This window comes from Sycon ciliatum, chromosome 4 (assembly GCF_964019385.1).
Source record: "Sycon ciliatum chromosome 4, ocSycCili1.1, whole genome shotgun sequence".
Lineage (NCBI taxonomy): Eukaryota > Metazoa > Porifera > Calcarea > Leucosolenida > Sycettidae > Sycon > Sycon ciliatum.
In genome coordinates, this window is record NC_088646.1 from 22,629,896 (window position 1) to 22,653,762 (window position 23,867).

At 50.3% G+C, this 23,867-nt stretch overlaps 1 protein-coding gene across 1 annotated transcript; it reads right to left on the reverse strand.

Moving 5' to 3' along the window:
• Positions 1-6,589: 6,589 nt before the first annotated feature.
• On the reverse strand, positions 6,590-23,778 carry LOC135813665 (tyrosinase-like). Its single transcript, XM_065326711.1, has 2 exons — positions 22,450-23,778; positions 6,590-6,954 (listed from the first exon to the last, which is right to left on the reverse strand). Exons 1-2 carry the CDS (start codon positions 23,630-23,632, stop codon positions 6,842-6,844), a joined length of 1,296 nt encoding a protein of 431 aa, XP_065182783.1. The 5' UTR covers positions 23,633-23,778; the 3' UTR covers positions 6,590-6,841.
• Positions 23,779-23,867: the final 89 nt, after the last annotated feature.

The following is a 23,867-nucleotide window of genomic DNA, read 5'->3' on the forward strand; positions in this document are numbered from 1 at the left end:
TGTCACACAGCACCTGTCAAGTGTCATGACTCTGACCGCACACACATTTACGCCTATGCGTGTATTGGTCCTGGGCGTCATGGATAGGCACTGGCGGATTATGCCGGCATATTTATTGGCATAATTTGGTGGTTAAAAATGTGGAGCATAATTCGGCATCCTCTAGGAGGTAGGAGCATACAGTCATGTAACTACAGTGCTGGCAACTGAAATCCGACCCTCCCCCCCCCCCCCTAGCGTCTAGGGTCCAGCGGATAATGCTCCGAAAATGTTCGTATAATGCTAACCACAATGCTCCAAAAACTGCCTTATAATGCTGATTATAATGCCTCAGCAAGGGATATAATGCTCTTGGTTTGGGACAAAAATGGAAGAAAGTCTGCACATTGTTAAACTTCCCGGAAATTATGCATATCGTCGATCTGCATCTGAAGTTGCCACCTTATCTCTCACGAGCTCCACTACTTCTTAGCACTATAAGACATGATCGCTTCTCCATTGATTGCTCTCCATTCCAACTTTGATGCAGGGTTGCGGCAGAATAGTCGGAGTATCAAATCCCTCCCCAAATTATCCATGTAGTGAGAGATGAAACCATTATTGCAGGTAGTCATTCATGGTTGGTATGAAGTTAATCTTGGCAAATAGTATTTCTGCCTGCAGACAAGCTGTCACTGCGTCAACTCTGTGAATAAAGTCTTCATCTGTAACACCACTCACCAGACGTGAGGCCAGCTCCTGAGATCCGATCTCAGATGGAGAGCCCTCCCATTTGCGGAAATCCTGAAAACACGTGGTCAGAAGTTATTTTGCCACTCTACATCCTTTGCTTGTGCACTCATCTTCTCCTTGAGATGGTGTGTAGACGTATGGCTTGCCACAATACTCTTCATTTCTGATAGCATTTGACTGTAGGCCTGGCATTACAGCCGCCTACAACTAACTGTACGTGCTTCATCAGGAAAGTAAGACAGGCGCTGCTGAGCAATCGACTTGGTACTGAGTCCATGAGAAATTCTAGTTCTTTTCGAGCCTCCTGAGCTGGACTCGGCAAAGGCAGTTCTTTTGGAACGAGCTCTTTCTGTTTATAGCTGCTCCTTCATCCTGGCCCAAATTTAGAAATGCATCAGTGTCTACTTCAGTATCGCTAGAGATGCTATCGCCAGAGCCTCTGACACAACTAGAAAACTCTTCTTCGTCTGTTTGATATTCACTTCGCGTATGTCTCCTCCATAGCTCTCCATTATTCTAAGAGTAAAAGAAACCTCGTAAATAATTTCTCCGGATTTGTGTCACTTGAACTGCCTCGGCCTCGGTTGGGCATGCTTCACAAATGGCTTGTATACATTTACCTGACCAAATCGCTACAATCATAACGTTTTTATGTAGCAATAGTTATGTAGCGTTAGTGCTAAAGGTGGTACGTGTCTACACAATCACAAAGTCATGCGCCGGTACAATGCATAGCGCTCAAATGCCCGGAATGGGAGGAGCGTAGTACGCAAGAGGTACTAGTACACAAAAGGAGTAAAATAGGGCTGTTTCGTTGTTACTCAGAGTTTCATGGCAAAAACCAATCACCAGACAACATCTCATGATCATGATTGTAGCCGATTGTTGCCAAAAACCTGGGATTTCCCGATATTATCCACTATGAAACTCGTTAGGCCGCTCAAACCTCACATAATGCTCGTTTTGTTCCTTTCTAATGCTCCATAATGCTCTGATGCTCGGATAGTCGTATACTGCCGAATATAATGCCGGCATTATCCGCTGGACCCTACTAGCGTCTCGTACGAATCGCTAACGCGGCTAGCGCACCGCTAGGGGGGGGGGGGGGGTCGGATTTCAGTTGCCAGCACTGTACATGTACATGTACATTATTATTATTATTAAATTTTTGATAGGGCATGTACATGATTATACCACAGTTCTAGTATGTAGGCTATACAATTGTGTACAATTCATCTGATCAGTGCTGGTGGTCTGCATGGCAAAGGGTTCTAATGTGGTCTAGTCTGGTTGAATCAGACTGGGTTGTGCTAACCAATCTTCATCACTTCAATTATCCGACCTAGGCTTTCACTTATCCAAACAGGGCAGGTCCCAAGATGTTCAGGTACCTGGCCACTTGGCTTCCAATGCTTGCATGTGTACATGTACAGTGCACTGTATAATCAGTCCGGGACGGGATCACCCCGGTCAAGGACTTAGGTGCAGGCTGACAAGGAGCATGTTGCGTATAAAAAATAGTTTAAAATACCCGTCATTGAAAGCTATTGTAGCTCCAGTACCAACTGGCACAGTAGTCAGTACTCATGCCCAAATGCTCACCAAACATTTTAGAATGATAAATGAGTTGCAGCGTTGATATAATGACAGACCAGATATTATCTGGTCTGATATTATCTGGTCTGTCCGTTCTGATCGTATACGCTGTTTAGTGCCAGTGGAGCCAAAGTGGTGCTGCAGCGGTGCCAAAGCTAAAGGGTACTCAGTAGTTGCCTCCACGCCATCTACTGAGGCTGTAATCGCAAACAAGTAACTATATGCTGAGTACTGTTGGCCCCGGTGCGGGCTTGCGAATACATGCCTAAACACATTGTCATTAGGTTTAGGCCTGTTTTGGAACTCCACTTTAAATAAAGCCAAACAACAACAACACATTCTGCATGTCAAATGCAACACCTAATGACAGACATACTAATGTTGTTGTACATCTACTTGCGAGTCAGTCACGTCAAGGCAGCAGGACATGCGCGTGCTCCCTCGTGCTCGTAGGGAGCACACAATCATATAAATAATATTATAATGTTCAAGAGGAGAAACCAAGCAACAAGTGCTAACATAGTATTAAGGGGTCGTCCATAATTATCGAACTTTTTTCACGAAACGAAATAATTTCGTTATGGGGTGGGAGGGGGGTTGACCAATTTCGTTTCAGAAAACTTCGATATGCACATGGCCATAGGAGCAGTGACACACTTGCGACTTTTGTTGTACATGTATATGCATGTATATGTCAACAATTTTTACGTTCTGAGGGGGAGGGAGGGAGGGGTTGGGTGTAATTGGGTCTAAACTAAAATAATTCGTTTGGTGAAAAAAGTTCGATATTTACGGACGCCCCTAAGATCTGTCTGCAGCAAACCAATCACGGGTCAGCATAATTTATAGTGTACGCCTCGTATTGTTGGACTCGGATGGAGAGCCAAGGATTGATTTATAAAAGAAAAAGGACCAAGGAACTACATGTACAAGTTACGCTATGTATAATGTCCACTAACACCACCAGTTACGAAACAATCAGCTCATGCCTTAACATTTGCACGACACTGACCGACGGTACTGACGTTCTACAACTAACTGGCTAACAGCTCTAGCATAATTATCTTGGATGCGCATTCCAACAGCCTTCCAACTTGGAAGGTTCTAAGTTATAGAAATAACATAAGGAGGGGAAGGTTAGCGCAACCAAGATAAGCACGAGCTGAAAGTCTCAGCTGTGAAGGACGTTGGCGGATGTTCATGCATGTCGATGACGACACTGGCAAGACCATTGTATAATACGGTCAAACCACGATTCAAGGACGCAAAGCAACATTCCACACAACTTGTGTGGCTGAAAAGATCCGAAGATCAATAAAAGGGGAAGCTATGCGAACAAGAATCATGAAAAACCGAACGCCTCAGTAAAACAGCATTGCGCGTATTGTTCCACTCAATACTTCCCAATTTCGTGGATCGCGCCAACCGTATTTTGCTCTGGGAGTGACCTGTCGACTGAATTCGACTTTAGATCAGTTCCTTTAGGAATGGCTACTGGTAACACTTGAAGTCTTTTTGAATAGGATATTCAAGGCCAGGACGGGCAGGAGTGACACAGAGCCGAATTTAGGCCGTCCCGACCTACATGTATCTACTTACACTAGTTACAGCGCCTAGCTTGGAAAGTGCAAGAGTCTATTGATCACGGTTTCCTGTCAGCTATCATCTTTCGTGAAGAAGACTTACAATGACTGTATTGTATGAGGTCCAATTTCGACCAGTGTTTACAATGATGCGCGCGTTCGCGGCCTTCATTAAAGGATATGCTACATGTACCGGACAATCAAACAACTAACCAGTGTACGTTTTAGCCATATGCCGTCAATGGAGACGTCGGAAATCCCTCCTGGTGGTGGTGGTGGGGGGGGGGGGGGGGGGCACTGTCTTTTGTGGGGAAGTGGTCACCGAGTGGATCCATGCTATGGTAACTGGTATGTTGGTAGAACAGAACCCACGCATAAACAGCACGTGCCTTTGAGAATCCTGCCCCCCCCCCCCCCCCCCCGGGCCCCCCTCTCAATATGCTTTACAACATGACGGGCCAAGGAAGATTCCCACGCCAAACAAATTCTTTACTGGACACACCAGCTATGCACATGCTTTTAGTACACGCGGATATCCCTAGTACTAGTAATAAGTATGCAAGGATGACTTATCATAGCCTTGGCCCGTGTTGGTCCCAGCTCTGTCACAGCTACCTTCCCTTCTTGAGAAATTTGATCAATGCCGCACTTGTCGATCCGTCAATTTTGACAACAGAGGCATCTCCTTGGGCACAGCTACATTCTCTGCCCTGACGGAATTGCTAGACAGTGTACCGGCCAAAGTCCAAGCTCCAGACACGAACACTATGCATGCATGGGGAGAACACTATGCACAACACCAACCCGTAGATCTACCCACGGCAAGACAGCACTGAGTCTGACAGTCTCACTGTAGAACGGGTAATTTTAGCGACTATTAATTTTAGCGTTTTCCCATTGTCAAGCGGTTAGCGACGTTAAATTTTAGCGATTTGCAGCGATTTTACTCACGGACCACCAGTGCACTACTTTAGTAAGTAAAAAGTAAATTTTGCACGTCCGCGTTACCACCGCGTTGAGAAACACAACCAGCTTAGGAAGTTTCGCACTTTAGTACTACAATGTAATGTCTCAACGGATTAGCGACTTGAAACTTTAGCGAAAAGGAGTCGATCGCTAAATTCGCTAGGGTTTTTGCGTCGCTAAAATTACCCGTTCTACAGGAACCGATCCCATCACCAATCACATGCTGTCCCTTGTATAACCGTCGTATAAATACATATACACGAAGCACTGTTGATTTGTGATAGGCATCCTACTGTAAAGAGAGCATGTGACTGGAGACTGCTGAACACAGTGTGAAGTTGGTGGTGTCGTGATAGACTGGCTCTGATGTTGGCATCATGTTGCACACATAATGGCAAGACAATGTTTAGTGCATGTATGTGGGTACCAGTTGGTTGGAGTGTACTTCGCAAATCTTGTCCTCACTTTGGCTTTGGCTGCAGCTCCACGTTATTCTATCTCGGCGCCGAACTAACATATCCACACGAAAGCATAGCTCTCCAATTCTCTCTCTCTCCCCTTACTCCCAGCATCTTTCAACGGAGTTCCTACTCTCCACACATTTACACACACACACATCACACACACACACACCGCACACCACACACACACACACACACACACACACACACACACACACACACACACACACGCACACACACACACACACCATGTACCATGTATACGCCCGTCGCAAGAAAGCACGCAAATCTGCAAATGCACTGGATGTGCAGCCACAGATTTTCTCTTTATAGCAACGATAGCAGATCTGATTCTGATTGAAACAGATCAAGACAAGCGCCAGATAACTGTCTAATCCACACAACTGGCAAAGCCATGTGAATCGACCCCCCAATGCACACCTGGTCTACACCACATGGAGTACATCGGAATAGGACAGCCAAGACAGTTACCTATGCACACCCTACACTTGCTGGGGTAACCAGTATAGACAGCACGCTGCTTTGATAAAAGCAGACACTAGATGCACTGGCACCTTGAAGTGAAATTGGACACACACACACATACACACACACACACACGAACACACACAAACGCACGAACACACACACACACACACGCACACACACACGCACGCACGCACACACGCACGCACGCACGCACACACACACACACACACACACATATCTGGCATGCTTCCGTCACATTCTCTTATCACTTTTCTATGGCACATCATGGCATCTCGTGTGACTGAATTTCTCCATTGTTCATCTTCAGTGTTGCTCATAGTTTCTTGCTAAAATCTGGTGAATCTAGAAAGAAATGGTGATTGCAGCAAAGATTGAGAGTGCTTGGACTGAGTAAAATAATGTGTAAATAACTGCAATGGAGTTTGCAAATCCAGCTTAGAAAACACTACAAAGTATAAATAGAGTTGCAAACAAAATTATGAGATTCCATTGGTCCGGCAGCACAGGCCCGTTACGGTACCGATACACAGGCGATTCTAAACTTGATCTAGGGTCACATGACTGTGTCGATACATACTGGGTATGTAAAGGATGATTGACAAGAATACATACTGGGTATGTAAGGGATGATTGACAAGAATACATACTGGGTATGTAAGGGATGGTTGACAAGAACCGAGGAAAATAGAATGGATTGGCGATCACAGTAAAAAAAAAGAGAGAAAAAATAGCACCTATGAAGTAATACATGTAGAAAACAATGATGAATTCATGTTCTCTTGCATATAAGCCCACACCTTGCTAAGAGACAAAGCAGGAGTGAGAGAGATTTTCGAGATACTAGCTACTCTAGTGAACTAGTTGAAATGCGCAATTGGGAGCGTACATGTCAACGTCAAGGCTTGCCAGAAAAGCAGAGCGGCAAAGCAGCAGATCCATGCACTGCAGTTGCTCTTTCCAATCAGACATCAACAGATCTACACATTCGCTGGCTTACCGTACCACCCTGGAAGGTTTTGCGGCACCCCTGACATGGCTGCCTGTTGCAGGACTAGGTGCAGTCGGTTCACTAGTTGTCGGTCTAGGTACATATGTTGGCTCATTGGCTGTATTACAAGGGCACCACACACAAACCAAATGTATTGTTCTTTAATACTGTGATAATTGTGTGGATAGTTGGTCAGAACTAACACAGCACATTACATTAGATCTTCTAAATCTGCCACACAAATGCACGCATACTCTTGCAAACCCTGGTGTTCATGTTCCCTTGCCTCCACACTAAGATCACCAAAATTCAACTTGCGCTATTTTGTCAACAGACTCACATACAATACAGCTATAAGAAGTATGGACTGTGCAGCCACTGCATACATACATGACATTGTACAAAGCAGCATAGTTTATGGGGTCCAGAACACTGTCTGATTACCAAGTTCCTGTGTGAGTCAACGGTATTGACCGCACAGCCCATACTTCCCACTACACAAGGCAGATAATCATTGATTGTCGAAATTTTGGTCTTCATGTTAGCCGAATGCTGAGCATGAGCTGGCTTGCATTCTATAATGTTATGCAGATTACAATGCAGACCTGCACCATATTACTGGCGTATATCACTAGTGCCAAGCATGCTGCAGGCACAAACTTGTCTGTGAGCCATTTGCGTACACGCAACCGTCCAGAGGCAACACATTCTCAGTGTGAGGTCAGCATGGTAACACTTTGATTTGGACTATATCTGGCATGCGTTGTTTACACACAGAAGCGAGGGTCCCTGGTTCGAGTCCCGGTACTTGTAAGTAAAAAAAGTAAATTATCGTGTCCGTTCCCGGAGGGAACTCACGACGGCCGCTAACACCCGGTAAACCCTAGTGACAGATGCAGCGCCTAACGGTGGGGGTGAGTGGATAAGTCTCACAACCACTGGCACAAGAGCCGAGAACGACCCCATTAGCTGCATCCATGTACCCCTTGTGCCTGGCCACAAGTTTCCAGTTGACTGTGGGTAGCAGCAAAAACTAGATTGTGCACGTCTGACTGTTCAAAATCTGGTTTAGTTGGTGGACTCGATCGCACAACGTGTGCCCACATTTTCCATGTTACAATTTTTCCTTGGCTCACCATCTGACTCATAATCTGAGTTCTTATTGAAGTCGGAATGATTATCATTGCAATTCGGACGGTTTGACTAAGCTATCCGGCTTAGCAATAGACTCTCACACACGCAACTAGATCTGATTCGATCTGGTCATCTGTGTGACCAGTGGAAGCCGCCTACTGTGTCATGGTTTTGCACATTGAAAGTAATGCAAAACAATCATACCATGCTGTATATACTGCAGCACCCCATCGCCACCACCGCCTCGCTTTGTAGCCTCGTCCAGCTGTTGTCTTGTTCTTCTGCTGTATTTCTCATGTCTTCCTCATTTTTGAATTTGATTTTCATTAAAAAAAAGCCATCAGGGAGATCCAGGTCTGTTCAGAAGGATGCTTTGAATAGTGTCATGTTTCAATCTTTATGCATTGAGTGCCATAGGTCGTGTCTCATTGTACGCTGTGTTGTGGTCAGATGAGACCACAGGACTCATGGCTGTCATATCGGTGGTGAATCTGGTGATTCATCCTTTGATTTCATGTAGTTCGTGTACCACTGCATTGTACTGTAGACTACCGTGCTAGTATTGCTTGCAGCTGCCTGCTAGTGCTGTTACGCATGCCTGATTACGAGCTTGCCCGGCGAGGGTATTATTCTTGTGTATGTTCAAGCATAATTCAGACTTCTGGGTGAACAGAAAGAGAACAGTCATTACTTTTAGTGTCCAAGCATTGGGCGGAAGAAGTGAGTCTCTCACAAACGGAGAGCATTGTGTACCAGAGCGGGTCTCTCACTATCGGAGAACTCGGGGTCTCAGTTCTTCATCGGAACATTTATTGGTAGCAGAGGATGGTTTCTATGTAGAGCCATGAGCAGCAACGAACCAGTTCAGATAGAGCCGGCGGTACCGGGCAACTCGGATGAAGGCGATTCGAGCACACAAGGCGTTCCTACGCAAGCGGCGTCGGACGCTGAAGGAACCGGAACCGCAGTACCAGTGGAAGGAGACAGTGATGCGCCACTCGAGAGTGGGTCCCTGTCAACACGAACTTCCGACAACGCAGTTTCAGACGTGTCAACCTTGCGGGCCTGGAAGACGCAGGCAAAAGGGGATTTCACAAAAGTTCGCAGACGTGTGCTGGTGACCATGACGGACGGTGAGTGCAGTACCGAAGAAGTTGTAGCCGGTTTCACAGAATTAGAGGAGGCATACGAGAGGGCCACCGCAGTGATGGCGGATTTGATGGGTTGTTATGCTGTGCAGGGCGACATCGCTGGGAAAACAAAGGTTTTGTCAGAAATAGAGACAATGGAAAGTCAGCTCAGCGCAGCTGGAGATGCACTAGCTTCATTTCTTTCGCAGTCAACCAACACGGGCTACAGTTTTGCATCACATGGCCAACAGCAACACTTTGATTCAGAGCCAGTTTCAGAGTTCTCACGCACCACTGCCAGTACTGCGTCTCGGTTAGGTGCGCCTGCACGTACGCGCTCCAGAAGTGGTATCAGTTACAGCTCACCGCACGGCCAAGCACGCCATTACCTGTCATCGATTGATACTGTGGTTGACCACGAGAGGCCAACAATCGATCAAGCATACGATCACAGAGACCGGTCTTCAGAAGGAGTGAGGATGAACCTCATGAGTCATGTGGACAGGGAAGCAGAAGATCAGTCCGCTGAGTCAGCGTCCGCTACAGTTCGTAGAACCAGCGCTAGCGTCACCGCTACGAGTGCGAGTAGCACGGTGAATTCCGTTTCCAGCGCTAGCCCTCCTTCGTCTTCGAACTTGACAGCGTCCCAGGACGGGTACGGGACAACGACGAGCACCACGAGGCCTGTGCAGCAACTCGGGGCGAGCAGTCAGACTGGTACTCGGGCGCAGGCACCAGGAACGCCACCCAACAGACCAGCGCCACCAGCTGCACCGCAGCCTGCTAGATCTACGAGTGGTAGTGCGAGTAGCAGTGCGACGGCATCACAAAGTGCGGCAGTGACAGCGTCAGCAAGCGGGACTGTGTCTGTTAGAACGGCGTCCAGGGGCAATGCGTATCCGAACCCTGCAGCGCCAGTGTTTCAGTCTCAGAACAGTCAGTCAGTAGCCGGCCTGAATGCTGGTAGACGACCGCCAGTGCCATCACAAGCGAACCCAGTTTCCTACTCAGGACATGGGGGATACGGATATCAGCCAGTCGGCCTGCAGCCCCAAGACTGCCAAGTGCTTCAGGGTCAACCGCCAGCGGTTGGCGCTAGTGCGAATGCAGCTGGACCGTGGATGCAACTGCAGAAGATCAGCATTCCGGTGTTCGACGGAGACAAACGCAGATTTGAAGGGTGGCATGCAGCATTCATGGCATGCATCGACGCTGCGCCCATGACACCAGAGACGAAGATGTTGCAGCTTCGACAGTACCTGGCAGGCGAACCTCTTCGGGCTGTCGAGAGCCTGGGATACTCGGCCGGGGGATATAACGCAGCGAAGCAGCTGCTTGAAAGGAAGTACGGCGGCGAGCGGCGGCGAATCGCAATCCATACAGAGGAGCTGGAGAACATCAAGCCTGTCCGGGTCAACAAGCCATAAGACTTGGAGCGATTCGTAGACCTGCTAACAGTGGCAGTGTCCAACCTGAGGGATGCTGGACGGGCAATGGAGCTGCAGCCTGGTACCTTCTATGGCAAGCTGCTGAAAAAGCTTGACCGGCAGATGTTGGCACAGTACCATCGCTGGCGCCATGACAAGAGGATGGCAGAATCGGTTGAAGTTTTCCTGGAATGGTGTAGTCTGGAGGCGGAGTTTCTAACGACTGCCATGGAAACCGTCGACGGGCTGATAGAGAGCCAACCCAGCAGTAGCAATACTGGCCGGCAATCGCAGTCTGTGCGACCGGTGACACTCGTGACTGCGAAGGAGGAAAAACCGGCGCCTGGGTGCGCTCACTGCAAAGGGAGCCATCCGGTCTGGAAGTGCTTAACCTTCAAGGCCTCGGCACCAACGCAACGCTGGCAGGTGGCACAGAGTTCTGGCCTATGCTTCCGATGTCTCGGGCGAGGGCACTCTGGCAGAGAATGTCAGATGTCAAGGACATGTGGAATCGACGGATGCCAGAAGTCCCATCACCGATTGCTGCATGATCCCCGCCGTGAATCAGCATCCGACAACGGGGCAGGCAGGCCTAAGCCTCAAGCAGCCAAACCGACGGCAGAGCCTAAGCCAGCCACCACCAAGTCTAGTGGCCCAGTGACTCACAATGTTCCGTGCAACTGCTCTGCGGCATCCGAGACAGCGCCTGGCACGGAAGGGGAGCACGTCGGTCTCACCACTGCAATGCTGCAGCGAGAGCCTGTGTCCTTACGCACGATACCCGTGGTCTTGATCGCCGGCAACCGACGAATGACTGTCAATGCCATCTTGGATGACGGAAGCACTCGCTCTTACGTTAACAGCGATGTAGCAGCCGAACTGGGAGTTCAGGGACAGCAACCGGAAAGGATGTCTGTTCACACCCTCAACGGCCACAAAGAGGTGTTCCTCACCACCCCAGTGGCTCTGGAGCTGCAAAGTCTGGACGGGCGTCTGAGAACCGATGTCGAGCTCTACACTACCAAGAAAGTCGTGGGGGATTTCAGCGTTATCGACTGGCAGCAGCAAGGGAGAAAGTGGGAGCACCTCCAAGGCGTCCAGTTCCCACCACTATCATTATGTCGTTCCAGCACCATAGACGTCCTGTTGGGGCTGGACCACGCTGACCTCCACGTTTCCCTGCGAGACATTCCCGGAAAGCCGGGCGAGCCTGTAGCCAGACTAACGCCGCTAGGATGGACATGTGTAGCACCATCAGCAGTTGCTCGACACACTGGCGTTGGGATCACTCTTCACGGCGTGCAGATGCATGAACCACTCGATAGGCTTCTGCGGAAGTTCTGGGAGTTGGAGGATGTGCCGGCAGAAACTGAGACGGTGATCAGCGCAGATGATCAGCAGGTGGTCAGCATGACGAAGGCGACCATGTCGAGGATCGACCAGCGCTATGAAGTCGGCGCTCCATGGCGAAAGAAGCCCCCGGACCTGGCAGAGAATTACGACATGGCTCTCCGGCGCCTAGAGTCAACAGAACGGCGGCTCGCAAAGCAGCCGGAAGTGTCCACAGCTTACAGAACCACCATCAAGCAGTATGAAGCCAAGGGCTACGTGCGCCGTGTGCCAGTGGGTGAGAACAGCGTCCCCAGGTGGTTATTGGCACATTTTCCAGTTGTGAGGATGGGCAAAAGCACAACCAAGGTACGCATCGTGTTCGATGCATCTGCCAAGCAGCAAGGAACGTCGCTCAATGACGTGATTCACCAAGGGCCTAAGCTCCAACAAGATTTGAGCCAGGTGCTACTGAGGTTCCGGAAATACCCGGTGGCACTGGCTTGCGACATCAGCGAGATGTATTTACAAATCCAGCTGAGAGAGGAGGACAGGCCATTCCATCGATTTCTGTGGCGAGAGGATCCCAGTGAGAAGCCGGAAGTGTACGAATTTCAGCGAGTCGTCTTCGGCGTCAACTGTTCGCCTTTCCTCGCGCAATTGGTCACGCAAGAGCATGCCCGAACGTCGACATCGAAGTACCCGAACGCCGCTGAAACCGTCCTCGAGTCGACATACATGGACGACAGCCTGGACTCCGCACCGTCGGTGAGCGCTGGCATCGACAACTACCACCAACTGACCAGCCTCTGGGGCGAAGCAGGCATGCACGCCAGGAAATGGCTTTCGAACTCGCAGGAGATCATGGACAAGATCCCTGAAGTGGACCGGGCTGCCAACGTCGCCTTCGGAGAAGCGCTGCCCACCATCAGGACGCTGGGTGTGCAGTATGATGCGAGCACAGACAACTTTGGCTTTACCTTCTCACCACCGCCAACAGAAGTTAAGCTCACGAAGCGAGCTGTACTGAAGAAAGCAGCAACAATCTTCGATCCGCTCGGCTTCATGGCGCCAGTCACAGTCTGCGCGAAGATGCTACTGCAACGCATGTGGTCTGCCGGTCTGCAGTGGGACGATCCGCTAGAGCCTACCCTGGAAGCGGAAACGAGGCAGTGGTTCAATGAGCTGCCAGAACTTGCCAAGATTCGGATACCGAGATGTCTACACTTCGACCTGACGACCGGCATCGCAGCGACGGAGTCGAAGCTACAGTGCCATGTATTTGCTGATGCCTCTGAGCAAGCCTATGGAGCCGTCGCATACGCTCGTGTGAAGAGCAGTGGTGGCGTTCAAACTCGCCTTGTCGCAGCCAAGACAAGGGTGGCGCCTCTACATTCAGTGAGCATTCCAAGGTTGGAGCTCATGGCGGCCGTCATGGCAATTCGGTTGGCAAGCGTCGTGACTCGTGCGCTAGGCTTAGCTATGTCAGACGTGGTACTCTGGACAGATAGTCAGAATGTTCTTTACTGGATCAGAGGCAGGAGCCGAAGTTACAAGGCATTTGTGGCGAACCGAGTCAGCGAGATCCACAACCAGAGTCAACCGTCACAGTGGCACCATGTTCCCACAGACCAGAATCCAGCTGATGTGGTCTCTAGGGGTACAACGGTCCCCAATCTCGACACGACCGTCTGGTTGAATGGCCCTGCTTTCCTCCAACAAGAGCCGGAAAAATGGCCCATGGGAACAGTGCCAGCCTATCCGCAGTCCGAGGCACGGAAAGAGGAGAAGAAAGTGAGCGCCGTATCATCTGGAACCACGGTCAGCTTGCTGCAAGTGACCGCTAACGTTGACGATTCCAGCCCACTCCATGCCAACAGGTTCATCAACTGGGCACGGGGAGTACGACTGTGGGCGCGGGTGCTGCGGTTCGGTGAGAACTGCCGTCGACAAAAGGAGGATCGTCAGGGAGGGGAGCTGATGCCCGACGAATTGGCAGCCGCAGAGACGGAGATCATAAAGCTTGCGCAAGGAGAAGCGTTTCATGCGGAGATGCCAGCGCTCCGGAACAAGCAATCCATTCCAGAGCGTAGTCCCTTGAGGTCCTTGTGTCCGTACATCGATGAGGAGGGTGTCATACGCTGCCGTGGTCGACTTGAATTCGCAGACTTTCTGCCACGAGATGCCGTCAACCCGATCATCCTGCCAAGACACCATACCGTAACCAGGTTAATCGTCCAGCAACATCACGACCAAGCTCAGCATGTCGGAGGCGTCAACCAGGTGTACGCATCTCTTTGCAGCCGCTTTTGGATAGTAGCTGGGAGGGAAGCCGTCCGAGACGTCGAGAGGAAATGTCCGCGATGCAAGCTACTCAAGGCCAGACCCACCGCAAGTGATGGCACCATTGCCGCGGAGCCGCATCACACCATCCTTCAGGGCGTTCGCTCGAGCTGGAGTTGACTTTGCTGGGCCGTTTGAGACAGTACACGGCCGCGGCCGAAAGCGGACAAAGCGCTACTTGTGTCTATTCACTTGCTTGGCCACGAGGGCAGTACATCTGGAGATCGCATACAGCATGGACACGAACTCCTTCCTCAATGCCTTCTACCGCTTTGTTGGACGACGGGGACTGCCAGAACGGGTCATCTCGGACAACGGCACCAACTTTGTCGGCGCACAAGGAGAATTGAAGGATCTTGTTGCGCAAATGGATGAAGAGCAGATCATTCGGACAGTGGCGGATCAGAGGGTGACATGGCAGTTCAACCCGGCGGCCGCCCCTCACTTCGGTGGAGTATTCGAAGTAATGATACGTGCTGCTAAGCGAGCCGTGTCAGCGATTTTGAAGTCTGCCGACATCACAGACGAAGAGCTGACCACAGCTTTCGTCGCAGCTGAGAGTCTCATCAACTCAAGACCATTGACGTACACATCCAGCTCGCCGTCAGATGAACCGCCTCTTACGCCGAACCACTTCCTATTCGGGCAGTGTGGAGGAACATTTGCACCATCATCGGTCGATACAACCGACTTCAACCCGCGGAAGCGCTGGAGGAGAGTCCAACAACTAGTCCACCACTTCTGGCAGCGATGGATACGGGAGTGGCTTCCGTTACTTACCCAGCGCAAGAAATGGCGGAAGCCTCATAATGACGTCAAGATCGGAGATGTTATGCTGTTGCTGAGTCCCAACACCCCTCGCGGTAACTGGCCTCTGGCAAGAGTGTTGGAGACATTTCCTGGACGAGACGGACATGTGCGTGTCGTGAAAGTGCAAGTTGGAAAGTCTACGCTAATCCGTCCTATCAGCAAGCTGTGCCCAATTGAGTCACCTGCTGAGTGAACATCTTAAGACGGGTCAGACCATCACATGGTTTTAGACTTTGTTATGTCAACTATTTCATGCCGTAGATTAGGCAAGCCGTTTGCTGCAGTGTTATTTTCTTTGCTCCTCCTTTCTAGCTGTCGATACTATACTAGGCGTTGCTAAGCTAGGTGTTTAGTTTCGATAGTGCTCCACACATCGAGGAAGGGGAGAATGTTCAGAAGGATGCTTTGAATAGTGTCATGTTTCAATCTTTATGCATTGAGTGCCATAGGTCGTGTCTCATTGTACGCTGTGTTGTGGTCAGATGAGACCACAGGACTCATGGCTGTCATATCGGTGGTGATTCATCCTTTGATTTCATGTAGTTCGTGTACCACTGCATTGTACTGTAGACTACCGTGCTAGTATTGCTTGCAGCTGCCTGCTAGTGCTGTTACGCATGCCTGATTACGAGCTTGCCCGGCGAGGGTATTATTCTTGTGTATGTTCAAGCATAATTCAGACTTCTGGGTGAACAGAAAGAGAACAGTCATTACTTTTAGTGTCCAAGCATTGGGCGGAAGAAGTGAGTCTCTCACAAACGGAGAGCATTGTGTACCAGAGCGGGTCTCTCACTATCGGAGAACTCGGGGTCTCAGTTCTTCATCGGAACAAGGTCCATGTGCCAGGGAACGCAATGTGAAGAATCAAGTACTCGAGTTCTTGTGCTTCAGGTATCCCAAAGTAGATGCTCTGGTGCGCATTCTGTTGTAAACCACCAGTTCTCAATTGGGAAAGGCCTTCGCGCTTATGGCATTGTATTCGTTGAAATGTTGTATTTCGACTCCGCCGTACCGCTGATGTTGCTGCATGGCATACACTATATGCGTTGTGTGCGTTTTGCTGTATACGCTGTTATGTCCAGTTTTATCTGTTTATGTTTTGCATGTACGCTGTTTTTGCATGCTATAAATAGCTGGTGTTATTAGTGTTCATTGTTAATTATCAGATGAAGTGAAATATACTGTGTAAAGGAAAACAGTTGTCCTCGTGCCGTGTGGTCGTACGATCCTGACAATTTAGAGAATCTTAGCAGGGTTCACAACATTTGGCGACCACGCCAGGATAGGAGCGAGCATGGCAGAGGAACTATGGAACAATTTGGAAGCCAGCTTTATCGACAATGGAGAGCGGTTAGGATTAGAAGGCGAGTTGTTGAAGGTACATGTGGAGCAGAGGCTCCAACAGTACGCGGAGCGTGAGGAGCGCAGTGCCAGACGGCGAGAGGAGGCGCTCCGCACCGAGTTTGCCAAAACACTAAAGGAGATTAACGAGCGCATCGCCAATGCGCAGGAGGGTGAGGGTAAAGCCACGATGGGAGGCACAGAGGAATCTCCCAGTCACAGCGGTGGGCGTCAACCGGTGATGAAAATCCCCTCATATGATGGAACGCAGCCATTGGAGCGTTATCTTGACCTGTTCGAGGACATCTGTTCCAAGAACGAGTTCGAAGAAAGCGAATGGCTGCTGCGACTGCGCATCGCGCTAGCGGGTAGCAAAGCGGAGAGGATATGTATTGGATGCAACAATTACGAGGAAGCAAAGCGAGAGTTGCTTGCCTCGCTCGGAAAGACTCCGGATAAAGCGTGGAAGACATTGCTGACAGGCAAGCAGCGGTCAGATGAGTCGTTTCATCAATACGTTGTCCGTGTTTGCCGAGAGGTAGAGGTGTGGGCCACACTCGCTATGACAGAAGATGGCGAGGTGGGCACCAAGTATAGCGCCGATATAGGTAAAATGGCCCCGGTGCTGCAAGCAATGGCAAAGCAGGTAATCTTGGAGCAATGCGGACCTGAGATGAAGACGTACCTGGTCGAACGGCAGTGCTACGGGATGTCACTGCGCCAGGTACAGGAGCACGGCGCGTCTTACCAGGTCGCGCACGGACGACAGGGTGATACTGCCAGGAAGCCAGTAGAACGATCCGTGCCAAGGCCCACGGCGTCGGCACAGTGCATGGCGATATCGGTCGCAGATGCAGAGAAGCAGCGAAAGTCGCTGCCACAGGAAGAGAGAAAGGGTTTTCTGCAGCGAGAGAGACTCTGCTGGAACTGCCTTAAGTATGGCCATATGGCCAGAGAATGTCGGTCAGGCTCGAGATGCACGAAATGCCAGAGGAAACACCACCTGCTAATACATGATGTGTTGGATAGAGCAGGTTACAGCCGGGAGAAACCGACTGAGATAGTTACGGAGAAGAATGTTGGGTCGTGCTGTCTACACTCGCCAAGTGTGCGGCTGATGACCGGAGTGGCACGAGTTGAGGGAAGAACTCAAAACGCGAAGGTTCGAGTGTTCCTGGACTCGGGTGCTGAGGCGTCATTCGTGACTGCAGCGTTGGTGTCAGCAATCGATGCAGAACACGTTGGGGTTGAAAATGTAGAGGTGAAGCCGTTCGGCGCGGAACCAACCCAACAGCGCATGGATAAGTACGCCATCACGATCCAGGGTAGCTCCGCTAGCATTCGGGTACGCGCGTTCGTGAAACCAACGCTTGAGCTGGACCTGAAGTGCGCAAGTCCGCAGACCATTGCGCAGTGGCACAGTTGGGGAGTAGAGCTGAGTGACAAGCCTCAACAAGGGACATCAGACGAAATACATATGCTGATTGGTGCAGACTATATCAACGCGGTACTGCACAGCAAGAAGGAAGTTAATGGTGAGACGGTGTGGAACACAGAGATAGGTAATGTATTATCTGGTCCAGCGTCTGCACCAAGTCGAAACAGTCAGCCGGTGACCGTGTCATGTGTCACAGCCCACATTGAACAACTATGGCAGTTGGATGAACCTCCAGAACAACATCAGCACCTGCCATCGTTCCCGCTATGCCGCCAGGGCAGCGGGTACCAAGTGGGTCTCTTGTGGCGAAATGAGCGTCGCCCAACAGATAACTTTACTCAAGCTAGAGTCATCGCAACGCGGCTTCTTGAAAAGCTGAAGAGGAATGGGAAGCGTGCGCTCTATGATGATGTGCTGATCAGGGAGTACCGTGAGCTTGGAGCAATTGAGCTGGAGCCATGTGAGAGCGATGCCGGGTACTATGTACCGCATCATGGTGTATTCCGCGAGCACGCTGCAACCACGAAGTTAAGAGTGGTGTTCAATGCCTCGGCGACGGCTCCAGATGGCAAGTCGTTGAACGACATGGTTGACCCTGGACCGTCGCTATTGCCGAGTCTCGCAGGTATGCTATTACGGTTCCGTGAATATAAGAGCGCGCTGCAAGCGGACATCCGCAAGGCTTTCTTCATGGTCGCGGTTAATCCCGAAGACCGTCCGTACCTGCGTTTCTTGTGGCCCGGTCGAAGCGACAGCGATGAACTGTTAACCTGGAGGCTAACGAAACTGCCATTTGGCGTAAACTGCTCGCCATACATGCTTACTGCGGTGATTCAGCATCACTTGAAGGAGCTACTGGCGTTGTCTGCACCCAAAGAGCGAGATCGTATTGATCTCTTGCTCACGAGTTTCTACGTTGACGATTTGGTCTCTAGTGTCTCAAATGCCTCGGAAGCTAAGGAGATGCAAGAGTTCAGCGTGCGTGTGCTTACGGATGCTGGCATGGAGTTACGCAAGTGGCGAGGCAACGAAATCCCGTGCGATCCAGAGGCCGGAGATAAAGTTCTCGGTCTGAAGTGGAAAACCAGTGATGACTTGCTCAGCATAGCAGCGCTAGGCGAGTCCGATAGGCCGTCTGTTTGGACCCGGCGATCCCTCCTCAAGTGTGTTGCGTCAGTGTTTGATCCGCTAGGTCTAGCAGCACCGGCAGTTGTGCCTGGAAAGGTACTGCTACAGCAAGCCTGGAAAGTCGGAGGCGACTGGGATGATAAGTTGCCTGATGGCATCGCAGCCGCATGCGCGCAATGGTGGGGAGAGTTGGCCGAAGTGGTGAGCATTGACATACCACGTTGGATTTGCTGCAATCTTGACATGCCGATTGCGCTTCATGCCTTCGCCGATGCCAGTGAGAAAGCGTTTGGATGTTGTTTGTATGCAGTCGTCAATGGACAGTCGCACTTGGTATTTGCCAAGGCCAAAGTGGTACCCGTGTCTCCGCCCACGTTAGCCCGCCTTGAGTTACAAGCAGTATGTCTAGCGGCTCGCTACGCTGAGTTTGTGGTGAAGGAGCTGCGTGTGACCGTCACGCAAGTCTATGGCTGGACTGACAGTCTCACTACCGTTCATTGGATCAGTAATCCATCGTACAAATGGAAAACATTTGTGGCTAACCGCGTCAGTCAAGTCCAAGAGATATCGAAGAAGGTCGGCATTGTGTGGAACCATTGCCCAGGCCTTCACAACCCAGCAGATTTACCGTCGCGTGGGAGTAGTGCACAGCAGATCCGTAGTCCGTTCTGGAGGGGCGGAGCAACCTGGATCACGGAGCCCAATGACTGGCCCACCGCATCCTCAACCGCAGCTACAGATGAGTCCAGTGTAGAAGTACGAGTGTCAGCCACCACCTGTAGTCGAGAATCTGATAAGGAATGGTGGCTCCGATTCAGTAAATGGTCGAGGGCACAGGGCATGGTGACTCGGATGTTGCAGTGGAAGCACACTGAGCCTCGTGCTGAACTCTATTTTGCAGCAGACAACGTATTGTACCGCATCGTTCAAGCCGCATGTTTCGCTGAGGATCTTGAGCTGATCAAGCAAGGTCAACCAGTGAAGCCTGGGTCGAAGGTGTATCAGCTTGCACCGTTTCTGGATGAGCATGGAGTGCTCAGAGCCGGGGGACGACTTCAGCACAGCGAGTTGGCGTATGGAGCCAAGCACCCAGTCCTGTTAGGCAAACATCATCTGACCGAGTTGCTGTTGGAGAAAATGCATGTTGAAAGGATGCACCAAGGTGTAGAAGGAGTCTTGTCGTTCATCCGTCAGAAATTCTGGATTATCGGTGGTCGACGGGCGCTACGCAACATTACTCAGCGATGTGTTACATGCCGCCGCTACAAGGCTAAGGCTGCCTCAGAAGTCTGCCCGCCGCTGCCGGAAGACCGAGTTGTTCACGAGAGGCCGTTCGCAACTACCGGCATCGACTATGCTGGTCCGTTGTACGTGCGCCGTGGTGAGTCATCTCCGAAGGTATGGATAGCATTGTTTGTGTGTGCCACCACCAGAGCAGTTCACTTGGAGGTGGTCGATAGTTTAAGTACCGAGTCATTCTTGATGGCATTTCGGAAGTTTGTCGCGAGACGTAGTTTGCCGTCTCGGATCAGGTCTGACAACGCTACAACGTTCAAGGCGGCATCTGACAAACTGGGTGTGCCATGGATGTTCAATCCTCCAGCTGCACCATGGCATGGAGGCTTCTATGAGCGAATGGTTGGTACAGTGAAGAGTGCCTTGAAAAGGGTAATGGGAACAGCGTTTCTGAAGGTCCAGGAGCTTGAGACCCTCTTGTATGAGGTTGAAGCAGTGGTGAATAGTCGTCCGCTAACTTATGTGTCTGATAGCCTGGATGAGCCACCAGTAACCCCTGCAATGATGATGGGTGACATCTGGATGTCGTCAGAGAAGCCAGCAGGTACCCTGGACGCTGCGCAGATGTCATCGAGATTGCGTTACCTCAGTCGGACACTGGAGCATGTCAAGAATCGTTGGGAGGTGGAGTACCTAAGTCAGCTGAACAAACACCAACAGACCATGTCGCGCCCTTTAGCTGTGGGTGATGTTGTCTTTGTTCTCGATGATACCAAGCGCAAACAGTTCTGGCGTTTGGGACGGATCATCGAGTTATTCCCTGGTCGAGATGGTAAGCGTCGTGTTGCCAAGGTTAAGTTGAGTACCAGTACCCTGTTGAGGCCGATCCAAAGGTTAGTGCCGTTAGAAGTATCGTCACAGGACGTGGCTCCTGGGCTTGCAGATACCGCTCAACCTGCTATCGTCCCTCAGCAGCCAGCGTATGAACCGTCATCACCGTTACCACCACCACGGCAGCAGGAGATAACGCGTTCTGGGCGCGTAGTCAGAGCCCCGGATCGTTTTTGACTTGTGTGCATTGTTGTACGGCGGTGAGAAGCCCTTTGGTGGGGAGAATGTTGTAAACCACCAGTTCTCAATTGGGAAAGGCCTTCGCGCTTATGGCATTGTATTCGTTGAAATGTTGTATTTCGACTCCGCCGTACCGCTGATGTTGCTGCATGGCATACGCTATATGCGTTGTGTGCGTTTTGCTGTATACGCTGTTATGTCCAGTTTTATCTGTTTATGTTTTGCATGTACGCTGTTTTTGCATGCTATAAATAGCTGGTGTTATTAGTGTTCATTGTTAATTATCAGATGAAGTGAAATATACTGTGTAAAGGAAAACAGTTGTCCTCGTGCCGTGTGGTCGTACGATCCTGACAATTTAGAGAATCTTAGCAGGGTTCACAACATGGCTGTCATATCGGTGGTGATTCATCCTTTGATTTCATGTAGTTCGTGTACCACTGCATTGTACTGTAGACTACCGTGCTAGTATTGCTTGCAGCTGCCTGCTAGTGCTGTTACGCATGCCTGATTACGAGCTTGCCCGGTGAGGGTATTATTCTTGTGTATGTTCAAGCATAATTCAGACTTCTGGGTGAACAGAAAGAGAACAGTCATTACTTTTAGTGTCCAAGCATTGGGCGGAAGAAGTGAGTCTCTCACAAACGGAGAGCATTGTGTACCAGAGCGGGTCTCTCACTATCGGAGAACTCGGGGTCTCAGTTCTTCATCGGAACAAGGTCCATGTGCCAGGGAACGCAATGTGAAGAATCAAGTACTCGAGTTCTTGTGCTTCAGGTATCCCAAAGTAGATGCTCTGGTGCGCATTCACACAAAGAAATTAGGTGGAATATGTATTGTGAATCTCCTGTTCCAAATCTGGCAGTTTTCTGACAACCAGGACTGGTACTCAGCAAATCCATATACATTTTCTTTGCATGTGCTACAACGTAGAGATCTCTCATCGCCATGTCAACACGCGAGGCCGTAGTCTCTAACGCCCGGGCCATGCTTTCGTTCTTGACGTATTTCCTCTATGTTTCACATGAAGCAGAACATCTCTACCAAAGGGTTTGAAAGAGAAGTCAGAAGTCATTAAATAACAATTCCTGGGTCCAGTTCAATCCCCTCTAGCCATAACAAAATGCAGGATACAATGAGTGGGCCCCTTTTGCCACATGCAAGGGAGGATTTTCTGTTACAGAAATGGGTCCCCTGCTGGGAGGGCCCAGTCCAATCAGACTTACCTGCGCATTGACTCCACTCGTGTCGGACAGGTTCATGTGCGTATTCTGGCAGACTGTCATACTGGTAGCCAAGCTCCATTGACAGTTTCAAGTAGTCCTTGTTACGATGCAGGGGATAGAACGGCACCATACAGTCATCAGCATTGTGACCTGGTGGTGCACCCACTGTCGGTGTGTATGTCTCACCGTTCCTCTTGATGAAGATCTCAAACACTCTATCCACCATACTGTGATGAAGCCAAAAGAGTGGGTCGTTTGGTGAAGCCCCCAAATTGCCCATGGTTCCACTGGTATAGATGTGCACGGCATTGTGAAGTTCGTGAACAGTATTCCACCATCGGTTTTGACAGTACTTCTTGCCAGGCAATGGAGTGGAACCCTCCAAAACTTTGCGATAGCTGTTGTATCCGGTCGAACTTATATTATACTTTTCCATATCGTATCTGTCGGTGGTTGTCAATACGTCCCAGATATCTCGGTTGCTGGGAAGGAATTGCGTCTCTTCACAAGGGCCAAATTTCCTGGACACCTTGACTGTGGAATCAAACTCTCCGCGTGTGCACAAACTGTTCTTACCACGCCGCTCGCCCAAACTGTTCCTACCACGCCGTGTGGCCCAAGGATAGAATGAAGCAGCATAGCAGGTGACAGTGAAGTCTGCCAGTACTCCAGTCAGGCCTGTTGGGTTGCCAAACTTGTTCTCTGTGAGCAAGGTGTCCCTGGTACTATTGTCTAACCAGTCCCAGTACGGAAGGGCGAATGATGAGTTTCCAGACACCAACTGCAGCTCAGCCTCAAACAGCAGCATGTACAACCGATGCCATACCAAGAAAGAGGGATTTCTGTGGGCAAAGTCAATGTACACATGGGGAAACCCCGTTGGTGGGGCGCCGCTGTCCTTGGAGGCGAAGTAGTGTATCCATGCCATGAACTCGTATGTAGAGATATCCGTCTTGAAATCAGCGCTGGTGAGTTGTGATCGACTCCTGGTGCCTGGGGTGCGAGGAAAGTGACTTTCATCCACTAGCACGCCAAAGCGACTCTTACCAGCCCCCGTTCTATTTCGAGAGGCAGCAACGAGTTTCTGCACATCATCGCGCTCTGAAGGACTCAGGGTGAGAAAGTTTCTCCGCACTAGGGGTGTCTGGCGTTTCACACATTGCGCAACACCGCCCTGTCCCATTGGCGTTCTCACGTACCCAAACTTACATTCGTCACAGTTATAGCCTGCCCAATTTCCTTCGCACTCATATACTTGCGTGAACACTCGGTTAGGCCAGGGGTAGCGAGACGGTTCGTATGTCGGATTCTTTAGATATTCCAGGATATCCTTGGGGTCGGAGGAGGTTTCTGTGTGGCAATGTGAGTCTGAAATAGTTCTGCAGGATCCACGGAAGATTCCGCCACATTCGTGATTA